Source organism: Sus scrofa, chromosome 14, assembly GCF_054392235.1.
Source record: "Sus scrofa isolate SSC_HxYL_T2T_F1_AM1 chromosome 14, Sscrofa_HxYL_maternal_Yorkshire_Landrace_v2.0, whole genome shotgun sequence".
NCBI classification, from domain to species: Eukaryota; Metazoa; Chordata; class Mammalia; order Artiodactyla; family Suidae; genus Sus; species Sus scrofa.
Genome location: NC_139396.1, coordinates 13535369 through 13548126, shown reverse-complemented (window position 1 = coordinate 13548126; position 12758 = coordinate 13535369). Strand labels below are relative to the sequence as shown.

General features: G+C 56.2%; 1 protein-coding gene across 2 annotated transcripts; it reads left to right on the top strand.

Moving 5' to 3' along the window:
• The first annotated feature begins 1413 nt into the window (after window positions 1–1413).
• LOC146396323 (NUT family member 2G-like) lies at window positions 1414–9129 on the top strand. Of its 2 annotated transcripts, XM_084994652.1 has the most exons (8): window positions 1414–1570; window positions 2285–2534; window positions 3443–4139; window positions 5085–5213; window positions 6224–6396; window positions 6825–7120; window positions 7582–7698; window positions 8090–9129. In XM_084994652.1, the coding sequence occupies exons 3-8, from the start codon at window positions 3472–3474 to the stop codon at window positions 8873–8875; spliced, it is 2169 nt and encodes a 722-aa protein (XP_084850778.1). In that variant the 5' UTR covers window positions 1414–1570; window positions 2285–2534; window positions 3443–3471; the 3' UTR covers window positions 8876–9129. The 2 variants fall into 2 exon arrangements, with proteins under 2 accessions (XP_084850778.1, XP_084850777.1); XM_084994651.1 differs by lacking the exon at window positions 2285–2534 and having other exon boundaries at window positions 1454–1570.
• The last annotated feature ends 3629 nt before the right edge of the window (window positions 9130–12758 follow it).

The following is a 12758-nucleotide window of genomic DNA, read 5'->3' as shown; positions in this document are numbered from 1 at the left end:
CACAGGGAAAGTACTTGCAGTAAAGATATGTCCAAAATGGTGCACGGGACACAGGTCAGGCTAAATGCAGGCACTGTGTATGGGAAATGAAAAACTCAAATGGAGCTGCACATTTACTATTGTTTTTGCCTGGCGTTGAGCACTCTGCCCTTTCAGTACATTGAATTTCAAGAGAATGGAGGAACTCCCATGTTAAAAATGCATCCAGTAACAGAGGAGCCACGATATCAGTAGGAAGGCAACAAAAGGAAAGATACTCAGGTCTACGGGGTCGCAATTTAATTTTCTCGTTTCCTTTTTTACTCTTTCTCAAGAGGAACTCTTTGATCTTACAAGAGGTTAGGTTTTCCACTGCAGTTGATTTACAATGTTTTGTCTACTTCTGCTGCGTAGCCAAAGGACCCTGTCGTACAGACAGATGTATGTATATATGATATATGATACATATATATCTATATAGGATATATATGTAATCACTTTCTCACATTATCCCCCAACCTTTTCCATCACAAGTCCAAGATGGAGTTCCCTGTGCACATGGTACATTTCAACCAGAGACAAAGGAATACTACCTGCAAAGGCAAACGGATGGCATTCAAAGTTGCTTGCCCAAAAGATCTCTGAAAAGATGGGAATGAAACAGGTATCTCTGATCCCTGGTGGGAACGAGGACTGAGTGGACAGGGGAAAGAGGGGAGAGGAGGACTCAGCACTCCATATGCTATTCGGCACACGTGGACTGTGATCCCTGTGAGGGGAGGATTTGTTGAAAATGTTACATTCAAACATTTAACAGGGAAAAGCTCCAAGACTTACCAGCAATGTCATCATACGGGAGACACGACAGACTGATCTCTGGTCTTGGACACGTGGGCTGTGCAGTGGCTTTTTGGATAGGCTGGTCCTTTCCAGCACAAGGGAACATGAGGAAGGTGGGTCCTGCTGGATGCTGGTTGGCACACAAGGACGGTTTCCTTAGGAAAGACGGACACACACCAATCACAAATGGTGGGTCTGCTGAGAGAAGCCAAACCATAAACATTGGGTTCCATGTGGCCATGAAAACCCAAGTGATTATCAGATGATAAAAGGTGAATTTTGTTCAGAAAGTCTGGCCTCTGGGGAAGGGAGCCTGGAGCCAGGACGGAAGCTGAGGCGGTTGAAGGACAACAAACAAGTTGATGAATAACAGAGGGAAAGGGAACATCAAGACAAACCTCGGTGCTGTGACTCTGAAAACCAACACATACATTGCCTGATGAGGCAATCGACAATTGTCTGGCCCCTGCATAAGGTGGAAGAAACGTCTGGTTCTTGCCTCCCTGCAGAGGCCAGCATGGAATGGCACCCCACCCCCACCCAGGCTCACCTGCCCTTGGCCCCTCCCCCACTGCAGAATGACTGGAGGCCCGCATTCTACTGTTGAGATTCAAACTTGGGCTCCTTTACTTGCGTCCTGAGCATCTGTTGGGGCAGGTCCCTCGCTGGGTCCTGCTCTTGACTGTCCACGTTGAGGCCACCAGCCCGTGGTGGTCCAGGCCCATGCCTGTGGCAATGGCTTCAGAAGGCGGTAAGCCTCTAGACAGGGGCTGTTTTCCAAGAGAAAGGGCCTCCCTCAAATCCCTGGTTTTCCGTTGGGACCCTTCACTGTGGACATGGAGTTGGACGGAAGGAGAGGAAGGAGACAGCACTGCACCCCAGGGACATCTCAGCTGGGGAGCCTGTAGAAACCTGAAGCTGCCCTGGGGAGGACAGCTGCTTGGAGGTGGTTCAAGAGGCCTTACTCTGGTTGGGGAGGCAGGATGGCAGCAGGCAGGTTGGCGGTTTCTAGAAGGGAGACAAGCCACTTGGAACGTGTGTGTAGCCAGTGTCCTGTGGCTGGCCCTGGGTGGGTCATGGGGAAAGCCTAGCCCCGCCTTGTGGTCCTCAGGCATCTGAAGCTCGCCTCACCAGACCTCTCTAAGGGATTGGAACTGGCGCATCCTCTGGCTAATGGGGGCGTGGAATGGGAGGGTATAGTCAGAAAACGATTCAGTGCTGGTGGGTGTTGTCTGTGGCCTCATGCTCAGGAAAGGGTCTGCTCTGAGCTGAGCAGGATGTGACTCTCACTGCCACGGCCCAGAACGTTTCCCTCCATCCCGCCCAGAACTCACTTCTCAGGTCAGGCAACTGTGGCCTTGGATTCCACAAGGGAAGGGCAACCAGGTGACTTCACCCAAGCTAGGACTCGTGGGCCTGAGGTGTTCTGTATTGGTTTCCCTTTTGTGGAAATACGTCTCTGCAGACATGGCGCAGCATGTCAGGTGGCTCATGGCAGAAGCTGAGGCCTGACTTTGAGATGAAGAGTGTGTTCCTATTTCAAGTCACTACTACTACATGTGGAGAGAGGCTGGTGCAGGTGGAATGCCTAGGAAGGCTGCTTCCTTTGTAAAGGGGGGTGGGTGAAGCAGTGTAGCACAGAAGCAGGAAGATGATCTAGTCTGCTACTCTGAAACCTCCTAGAGCATCTGTGGAGGTCAATTCGGTGCCTCGTGGTATGTACCTCCTTCTCCTGAATGGGCGGTTTTCTCACAATGGCACCTGACTCCTGCCTGCTTCTCAGTTTCTCCTCACTTTCCATTATTGGGAGCTGGAAGGGGAAGGACCACAGGCAGCCTCCACTCCCATGACCCTTGTCACATGAGCCGCCCTGGGCCCGTGCTCATCTTTGGAAGCCAACCCTGGATGGGAAGTGGCAAAAATGCAGGGGACACACACCGACTTCTCAGACTTCTCTCTGAGGAGCAGAACTGCATGGCGGGAGGGACTCAGGGCCATCGGGATGGGGTGGCACACCATAGCCCCCGTGAAGTGTCCACTCTGGGTGGTTCAGAGAGGCAGGTGCATGCTTGGTGGGGCTGTTCTGTGTTTGTCTAAGGGTTCTGTGTGCAGAGCGATCTTCACAGCCTTTGAGAGGTGTTTTGTGTGGTCAGGAAAGTATGAGAGAACAGATGTGTGCTGAGCATCCCGAGAGGAAGGGTTGAGGAGGATGTGAGGCCCTTCGACTTTAGACAGTGGAGGTCCATCAAAGGCCTCACAGTGCCTGGAAGGACCTTGGAGAAGGCCCTTACCTGCCAGTGACCTTGCTGAGGGGCATGCTCAGAGTAGATGACCTCTCAGGTCCAGGACGTGGGGACAGCCTGTGAGGACGAGGTGTCAGGGAGCTCCTCAGGGAGGCTCTCCCATCCCTGCTGCTGATCTGAGCATTTCTCGGTAGACAGGGGCAGGGAACTGGGTGTGGGGGTCAAGACCATGAACATCCCTCCACGACATCTGCACAACACACAGCTTCCTCGGGCCAAATGCCCTCTCCCACTGAGGTGTGCCCTCTGAGTCCCCAGAGAGCTTCCGTCCATGTCACCCATTCTCCTCTTCCATTCACCCCTTTCCTTTCTCTCCACAGCATTTCCACTGCTGGGCACGGATGTGGTCATGCCCCCTGGGGCCTCACGCTCCTATCCTCCCCCCACTCCTGGCTCCCAACCCCAGCCAGCTTGGGAGCAGCACCTGCCACCGCCCATGGCCCCATTACTCCTGCCTGGCAGCACCCTATTGCAGCCACCTCACCCCATGACACCTCGGGTGACTCCTGCTGACCATGGCCCCATTGCCCCAGGGCTTGGCAACATCCCTGTCCCAGTCTGGTCAGGAGGGAGGTCAGCATTGCCCCACCAGTCTCAGGCCTTTGGGCGCCCTCAGGCCCCCCTCAATGGGAATGCTTCCAGGGCCCTCATGGGGAGTGCTTTGTGTCCTGCACCCCTTTGCATAGCAAGCCCTGTGGGGGACAGCGGGGTGGCTGCCCCAGCTATTGCAGCAGCTCAGGCTGGCAAGGGAGGCTTGGCCCCAGGCCTTCCTCCTCAAGCTGCACCACCAGCTGCCCAGATGGCCTTCACCCTGCCCCCAGGGACCTCTGGGCTGTGGCCACATGGCACCTCTGGGGCAGGCAGCCTGCATGCCTCCCAGCACACGGGCCCTCAGGAGGACGCCTCTCACCATAAGAGCGTCTATCAGAACTTCCGACGCTGGCAGCGCTTCAAGTCCCTGGCCCGCAGCCACCTGCCCCAGAGCCCCGATGCGGAAGCTCTCTCCTGCTTTCTCATGTAAGTGACCTCTCAGACCCTCATTAGCTCAGCTGGAGCCTTCGCATATACAGGACCTTGGCATGGACTCCCTGCTTAGGTTTCCAGGCATCCTTTCACCTCGAGAGAAGGAGGGTTGACAGCAATGTCCATGCTATGAGGAGGCACGTCTGCACTCAGATGTGTCCCACGTCCAGTCCATGACATCCCGTCCGTGCCTTAGCTCAGCTACCACCACCATGCAAGACCAGTTGTCTCACTTTCTGCACTGCCATGATAACATTGAGTGCAGGAGAGCAGTCCGAGAGGGTCCTGCTCGGATGTGAGGAGCCAGAGTTTGAATGGGACCTGCTTCTCTGGTGCTACCTCCTTTCAACATGGACCTGGGCCTCTGGCAGCCAGTGGGTATCACTTCAGATAAGGCTTAGGACATTCAGGCCCAGGACGGAGCTTTCTGCATGCCCGGTCCTTGTTGTTCTGAAGAAGTCCAGTGTGAACGGGGAGGTGGTCGAGCTGTCCATAGATAGACGGGCAAGGGTCTATCTTCCCAGAGCTGTGAACCTGGCAGGAACATCCCTCCTAGACCCGAGGTCCCTCCGAAAAGGGGGACTAGGCCATCTAGTGCAGAGACCTGGGCAGAAGAATCCTTGGGCTTCTCAGACCTGTTAGCTGGTAGACTGGCGCCTGCCCTCCCGCATTGATGGGGCTGCGTTTTATATGAGATGGCAACCCGCCCCCAGCCAGAGTGTCCCAGCTATAGCCAGGGAGTGGACAAGCATCCTCTGGTGAGTGGGAGGTGGTGGCACCAAGCACCAGGAAGGCTTGCCTTTGCTCTCCAGACACCCTCGTCTCCCCCTCTTGAGCCTGGGTTTGGCAGGGGTGGGGCCCATGGAGGCCTTGGAGCTGGGTGGGGTTGGGCAGTTGGGGGCTGGGCTGCACCAAGAGACTGACCCTGAGGGCTTACAGCCCAGTGCTTCGCACCCTGGCTCGCCTGAAGCCCACCATGACGCTGGAGGAGGGCATGCGGCAGGCCATGCAGGAATGGCAGCACATGAGCACCGTTCAGAGGATGGCCTTTTATGAAATGGCAGCAAAGTGAGTCAGGGTCCTGGGCCATGGGCGACATGGTGGGGTGGGTGGTGGGTGATGGGCAGGCCCCAGGGCAGGATCTGGCTATGGTGCTAGCAATCAGAGAGGATGCAAGAGGAGGCTGGCACCTGACACCTCCTGTTCCCTGAATCCCCAAATCCTATTGGCCTCCAGAATCCCCTCTGCCACCTGGAGAGCTTGGCTCTTCCAGCCTGTCTGTCCCAGGAGCTCTGCCTACCGTGATGCTGATGTGGGGAGGCCTCAGGATGGCCTTGGTGAGCACGGCAGCCCAGGAGGGGGTCCCCTGAAGGCATGGGGGCTGTGCAGGGCTGAGGACTCCACCCGGCAGCCTGGCACCCCTTCATGCTGGGTGCCTAGCCATCACTGACCTAGCATGTGGTAGGCCTCTCTTCATCAACGATGGCTGGAATGGGCAACCGGCCATCCCTGGGGAAGCCCATGGGTCTCTGGCCCTCCCTGTCATTTCTGCATGTGAACCTCCTAGTTTCCAAACAAAACCAAAGGAGCAGCTAGCTCTCAGTGGCAAGAGATGCCTCACCTCTAATGGTAGGATCCCCACTCCAGCCTGTGCTGGGCCCTGTCTCATGCGTGCTCTCCCAGACTCTCACTCCCAGCCCCAGGTTCTGGGTTCGGGCAAGGGCTCTGTGGGGACACGTGCCTGACCAGGCCACTGGCCATCTCCATTGTTTGGGTCAGACAAGGTCCGGGGGCACATGAGCAGGGGCCCCCACTGCCCACCATGTGTCCCTAAGCCTGGTCCCAGAGATTGACCTGGGTCTCTGCTGGGCCATGCCCTCCAGCTCCAGGGCTGGTCAGGCAGGAGGAGGCCCAGATCTTGGATATCTGCCACTGCAGTTCCCTGCTGCGACAGCACCTCCCAGGGCCCTGACAGACCTAAGGACACCCTCTCCTCACCCCCTCGGTCCTGCTGCCCTGGGTGGGCTCCAGAGCCCAGGTGGTTTTCTCACTGGGGCCTGTCCCTCAACACCCCCCAGGTTCATGCAATTTGAGGCAGAGGATGAGATCAGGATGGGGAACGTGTCCTGCACAACGCGGGCACAGGGCATGCCTCCTCCAGCTCCAACAAAGCTGGCTCCTCAGGAACCCACATCCCGCAAAAGGGGCACTCAGTCTGTGAATCACCTTCCCCCTGGAGGTCAAGGTACAGGTAAGAGAGGCCTAGGCCTGGTCCCTGTTCCCAGATGGGTCCTTTCCACTCAAGGGGGCATTGGTCTTTCAACACGGATAGCCCCCGAGGGTGTCTCAGTCCCCCTTTTCCCCTCTGCGGTGTGGACCTGGTCCATTTAGAACCTCATCACCCTCCTCCCTGTCTAAGGGGCCCCTGTGAAATCTGCCTAACAAGTGTGCTGGTGGGGAGACCCTTGATCATTAGATGTTCCACACGTTCTCACACCTGACTTTTACCTGTCCCTGACTTGAATCTGGCCTCCCACAAAACCTGAGGCTCTGGCTGCTCCTCCCCCTTCCCACATGCATATCCATTGCCCCACAACAATGCCCTCCCCTGTGCCTGCTCAGGGGTCAGCTTCTGGGCGCTGGGTCCCCTCACTTTCCCTTCCTCCTGCTCTGCCTCAGCCTGTGCTCCAAGGAAACACGGCCCCAGGGTCCAGCACACCCACCCAAGGCCACGCAGAGCCTGGCAGCTGATGTTGAACATGGCCCCCAAGGAGATTCCCCCTGAGGCTCGCAGGGAGCATGGGGACATCCCGCAGGCACTGGTGGGTCCTGGCCCCTCAGCCACAGGGGAGTCAGATATGGAATGTCGAGAGGATGGATATGAGCTGCCACAGGACGAGGACGGCTGCTTCCCAGACCCGGATCTCCTCAGCTACGTGGAAAAGCTGTGTTCCCAGGAGGACTTTGACACCAAGGTGGGCTGGGCCTGGAGTCTGAGACTCCAGGATTCCAGGGAGAGATGCTCTTAGCACCCTAGTTCTGGCTTTGGCCCAGGATAATGGGATTTAGGCTCTGGTCCTTGACCCTGACATCTGTGTGTCTTCCTGTGTGTCTGAGTGTACTTTGGTGCATAGGATGTGTATATGTGGATGTGTAAGTTGTACATGTGTGTGTGTCTCTCTCTTTGTAGGCCTTTGTGTGTCTGGGTCGGTGCCTATGTGTTTGTGCTTTGGAGCCCATGTGTCTGCATGTGCACCTGCTTGTGAGTGTGTGTGTGTGTTTATGTGAGAGTAGACAATACCTATGGGAGTTTGAAAGCTCCCCCTTTGTGAGGGGAACTCTGGATTGGCCTCTGCTAGTCACGTTTCTCCCAGGCCTTCCTGCCTCCCAGGGCACACCTGCCAAGGCTGCTCACAGCCTCTCCCCTCCATTCCAGGTGGAGGTGGTCATTCACCCCCGATTCCTGGCAGAGTTGCTTTCCCCAGAACCAGAGTTGGATCTCTCGGGCCTGGCTGAGGAGCTGGAGCAGGAGGAAGGACTCTCCCCTGAAGAGGTGGCCAGGGGAGGGACTGATACTAGGGAGACTGGGGGCAGGGGAGGGTAGTCAGGTGACCCTGGAAATCCAGGAGGAAACGACCCAGGTCAGCCAGGGCCGGGGAGAGCCCTAGAGCAGGAGGCCCTGAAGGCTCTGTCCCTCCCTCCCCTGACAGAGTGGCCCTGCACCCAGGAGGCTGCCCAGGTGGGTGCAGGGCAGGAGGAATGGAAGGGGAGGAGGGGAGCCGGGGACAGGGCAAGGACCCTGCTGGGGAGAAGGTGCAGGAGGAAGGCAGGAGGGCCACAGGCTCTGTCTGTGGATGTGAGTCCCATCTCACCTCCCCCTGCCCATAAGCCCCGGCTCTCCCTGGAGGGTGCAGAGCAGTCACTGTCCACCTCTCTCCCACCAGCTAGTGCAGACACAAGTCCTGGCCTTGGAGGAGGATAACGGGGTGCCAGCCACTCCCAATCACAGGGCACCCCACCTGGACTCAAGACCTTCAGAGTCTGTGGCCCAACACGATGCCCAGAGGAACGAGCAAGGCCCACAGCCTGGGGTCAGAGATGAAACCTGTACACCCCAGATGGATTTCCATGGCCATCTAAGGCACCCCCAAACAGACAGGGGCCTGTTCAGGCACAAAGGCTCTGTGCCCTCTCCAGGATATCAGGAGCCCCCTCAGGCTGGAACAGCACAGCCGTTTCCTTGCCAGGGCACCAAGCGCTCAGGCCCTCCATCAGGACTCAGGGTCAGCAAGGTTCTCAGGGAGGCCTCTCCTCTTAGTGGAGCCCCAGGGCTGGGTCACGGGTTCAGTGAGAATGAGGAGGAGCTCCCCAGCCTGGCCTTCCTCTTGGGCCTTCACCACAGCCTGCTGCCCTGGGGCCTGCCACAGAGCCCTGTCCCTGCCTCGGGTCTTGTCTGTACTGCAGGGCAGAGGGCCCAGCAAGCTTCCCAGGCCGCTGTGCCCCAGAGAATGGGCCTCAGCTCAGGCCCCCTGGAAGCTGCCAAGTCTAGAAAGCGGGCTCGGTGTGGAGGCCTGGCTGCAGCTGAGGACCTGGCCAGGCCTAGGGCTGACCTGCGAGGCTCTGGGAGGCACACCCTGGCTCTGGGGCTGGTTGACCTTTCCCAGCCCAAAAGGAGCAGGTGTGACCCATGTGTCACACGGAGGAGGAGGAAGTGGCACTGCAGCCAGTAGGGAACGGTGGGCCAGCCTTCCAGGGCCAGTCCAACTGGGCAGCCCCCATGGAAGCCTTGGGCTCCTCCAGGTCCTAGCAACCATCCTGGCTGCCATAGGGGTGGGGAGGAAGGACAGAATGACCAGAGCCAGGAGGGGGTGTGGGTGGGTGGGGTTAGGTGGTGGGGACTTGGGTCTGGGTGTGTGTGGGTGGGCACAGTAGCTCCTTTGCGATGGGGGATGTAAAACATGGATAAAACCGTTCTGTTGTGAAATGCACTTGGTCCACTGTCGTCTTGCATGTGCCTGTGTCCTCAGAGATGGGTCGTCTGAGGACAGAGAGGGGATCTGAGAGGAGCGAAGCATGTGTGAGATCCCAGGCAGTCTGGATCCACATGTGAATGACTAAGTCTTTCCTCCACAGAGACAAGGATGCCCAGGCTGCTCCTGGGAGTACACAGCTCTCACTAGCCCCAGGGACAGCCTCATCATCCCTGTCTCTCCAGCCTGCTGGGCTAGGGGGCTTCTGGGGCATCGGTTCCATGCTCTGCATCCCGGAACACTCTGGGGATGGAGAGCTGCTTTTGTGCCATTCAGCCCTCTGGACACTCACCAGTCGTGAGAATGGAGGCTGGAGGCAGCCCTTACCTCTAGAGAGTTTCTCTCTGCCTCTCTGAAGTGGCCACATGACAGGCTGGGGTGATCCTCCACTCCTCCAGGGTGTCCCGTGGGGGTGGCCTGTCCAGAGAGGAAAAGGCTTGGCTGTAGGGACAGGACTTTCTGCTTCGGTGCCTTGTGGGTGGGGTACCATCCTATCGTCTTGGTGAGATTATTGCCATGTGCTAAATGGTGGAGGCAGCGGCCTCTTAGTCCCAGTGAGGACAAAACAAAGGAGGGAGTGAGTGACTGTAATCTCATGACCTGTTAATGGCTTGGGGGGAGGTTCCATCATGTGAAGCTCAGTGTTCCCAACCTCACCAGCCCACTGGCTTCCACCCCCAGGGAGCTTTTGATACAAGAAGACCTGGGACTTTTCGTGATCAGGGATAAGTTTTCGATTGGGGTGAGGAGGGTTAAGGATCTTGGGTTGTCCCTGGGAACGTCTGTGTGCCACAGGGGCAGCCAACACTTACAAAATAAAAAACAAGCAAACAAAAAAAAAGAAAAAGCAAAATGCCCCAAACGCCAAAAATCTAGGATTAATGCCAAGTGCAGGCACACTTAAAGTGAGCCATTCACTCATGCTTTTCAATCCATTAAAACATGAAAGAGCAGGAGTTCGTGTGGCTCGGCTCTAAGGACACTGATTAGGATCCATGGGGACGCGGGGATGAGACATGGCATGGCTTACTGGGCTAAGGTTCTGGCATTGCCGTCAGCTGTGGTGTAGGTATGAGACATGCCTCAGATCCTGTATTGCTGTGGCTGTGCCATAGGCCAGCAGGTGCAGCTTGGACTCGACCCCTGGCCTGGAACAGCCCACAGGCCCCAATGCAGCTGACTCAAAATGGAAAAGAAAAGAATGCAATAGAATTTGCAGAAAGGAAAGGTGTACAGACCATCACCAAATAGTATTTTAGGGAGTTCCCATTATGGCTCAGAAGATGAAGAATCTGACTGCTATCCATGAGTACGTGGGTTTGAGCCCTGGCCTTGTGCAGTGGGTTAAGCAATCCAGCATTGCCTTGAGCTGTGGTGTGGGCTACGGATGTGGCTTGGATCTGGCATTGCTGTGGCTGTAGCGTAGAACAGCAATGCCAGCTCTGATTCGACCCCGAGTCGGGGAACTTCCCTATGCTGCAGGTGGGGCCCTCCAATGCCAATCAGAGACTCCATCTATCCACGCATCCCTCCAACCAAAAAGGAAACAGTGGATTAATGGATGGCACATTCACCGCATCACAAAAATGGCCGCCATGCCCAGGGTGGGTGAAGGAGCTTCCCAATTTCAGGGGCTGGATTGGTGCAGCTTGTGTGAGACAGAGACAGGGGCTGAACACTCTTTGTCTATGACAGACACCAAGGGGAAGCTGACCCTCTGATACCAGGGAAAGGCTCATCTCCAAACCCCTCAAGGCGGAGTCAAACCATTGGCTGAGGAAACCCATTTGACTTAGGATGTGGGGCCCCTGGCCTGGGTTCTGCCTTTCCAATGCCATGTGTCTCCAAGACCAAGGCACCGAGTCCCCTGTGTCCCAGTCACAGACAGCATACCTTCAGTGTCCAGCCATTCCAACGGCCAGGCCATCGTGCCTTATTGGAAGGGCCTGTTTGGGTGGTGGGGATGCAGCAGTGTGTTCCAGAGGGGATTCGGGCCCTCTGGCTCACAGGTGACCTCTTGCCAGACAGGCCAAGTGACGCATCTGTAACCAGGGTGATTTCCCAGGCACTGCCTTCCTTCCTCAGATGGCAGGGATGCAAAGGGCTTGAAAGGGGGCACAGAGCACAGAGCCATCACCTACGGTCCCCTGACCGCCTCTGCCTGGGGGGGAGGAGTTTCCTGCTGTCGCAGAAGCTATTGCTAGCATACCAGTCATTGGTGGAGTTCTGGATCCCCAACATTTTGCTACTCAGCAGCATGCAGGAGAGAGCAAGGATGGTCCTTGGAAGGAGCTAAGAGTCTTGGGTGAGGGGAAACTTGCTTATTTTCAAGAGGTGCTTCTCAGTCAGTCGAGGTAAGGATGCCCTACCTTTCATGAAGTGCTTTGGAAGAGGTTTGACAAAGAAAGACTGGCAACCGCATGGGTTGGGAGGAAGCAACAGGGAGGGATGGAAATGTTGCTTGCTGAAGACGAGAAAGGGCAGTTCTGACTTGCTCAAGACCACCTCCCTGCAGCTGGGAGGTGGGCCTTCTTCCTTGGGACATCACGGTCCCTGCCAACAGCCAGGGACTGTGGCTGACAGAGCTGGGGAATGCCTCCTGGTGCCTCTGTCATCGGTCTTCGGAGCCTGGTGGCAGCACCCATGCTCAGACTTGCCCTGGGCAGTAGGAGAGAGGCTGGAGCTTTGCCCACTGGGAGTGCTGATCCCCCTGCCAGGGACTGCACCCGGCTCCTGCATGTCAGCCTTCTGGTGGTAGCCAATGCCCACATGGGACCACGGCCATAGAAAGCAGCAGAGCGCTGCATCTGGGCCCCCTCCTGGACCCTGGCTCTCTCTCTACTTGTAAGCTGATCCAGACAACAATGGGCAGGGGTGGCTGTGAACTGGCCCTGTCAGACACATCTTCAGAAGCCTGGCATTTCCATGTTCAGGTAATCCCCTTATGGTTACAGTGTAAGGGAAATAGGCAGAGAACTCCTCTGTCACAGTCATATTGGAGCCGTTCCTGCCTGGGATGTTTGGAGAACCTCTACGATAAGGAAACAAAGAGCCACTGCATTTCACTCCACTGGGTCCAAAGCATATGCTGTCCATTGCAGAACAACGAGAATGAGAAGAAAGGAAGCCTCCAGATATGTGGACATGGAGATGCACCCTTCGAACGACTCCATGCTCAAAGAGGCCTCTCCAGGAGAACTTGGAAAATATATAGAACGGTAGGCAAAGGAACGTGCAGTACCTAACAGGTGGTAGGATCCAGACAAACTGGTGTTAAGAGCGAAGCAAATGGCACGAAATGCTTATAGAATACAGAAGATGCCAGGTTGCCCATCAACAACCTACGTTTTCACACAAGGCATTGAGAAAATACAAATCACAAAATACAGCAAACGCAGGAACAAAGAAGCTCACGACAATACCCTATGTTCAGAGGGACTCTAGCCAAGGAACACTAGCTTGGCTTACTATGCACAACCATCAACTTTATAGGCTGCATGAAGACATTACTGAGGAAAACCTACATGGTCACAATGGCGCTTGCAGAACATGTGCCACGCCCATTCATAAGAAACGCTCAGAA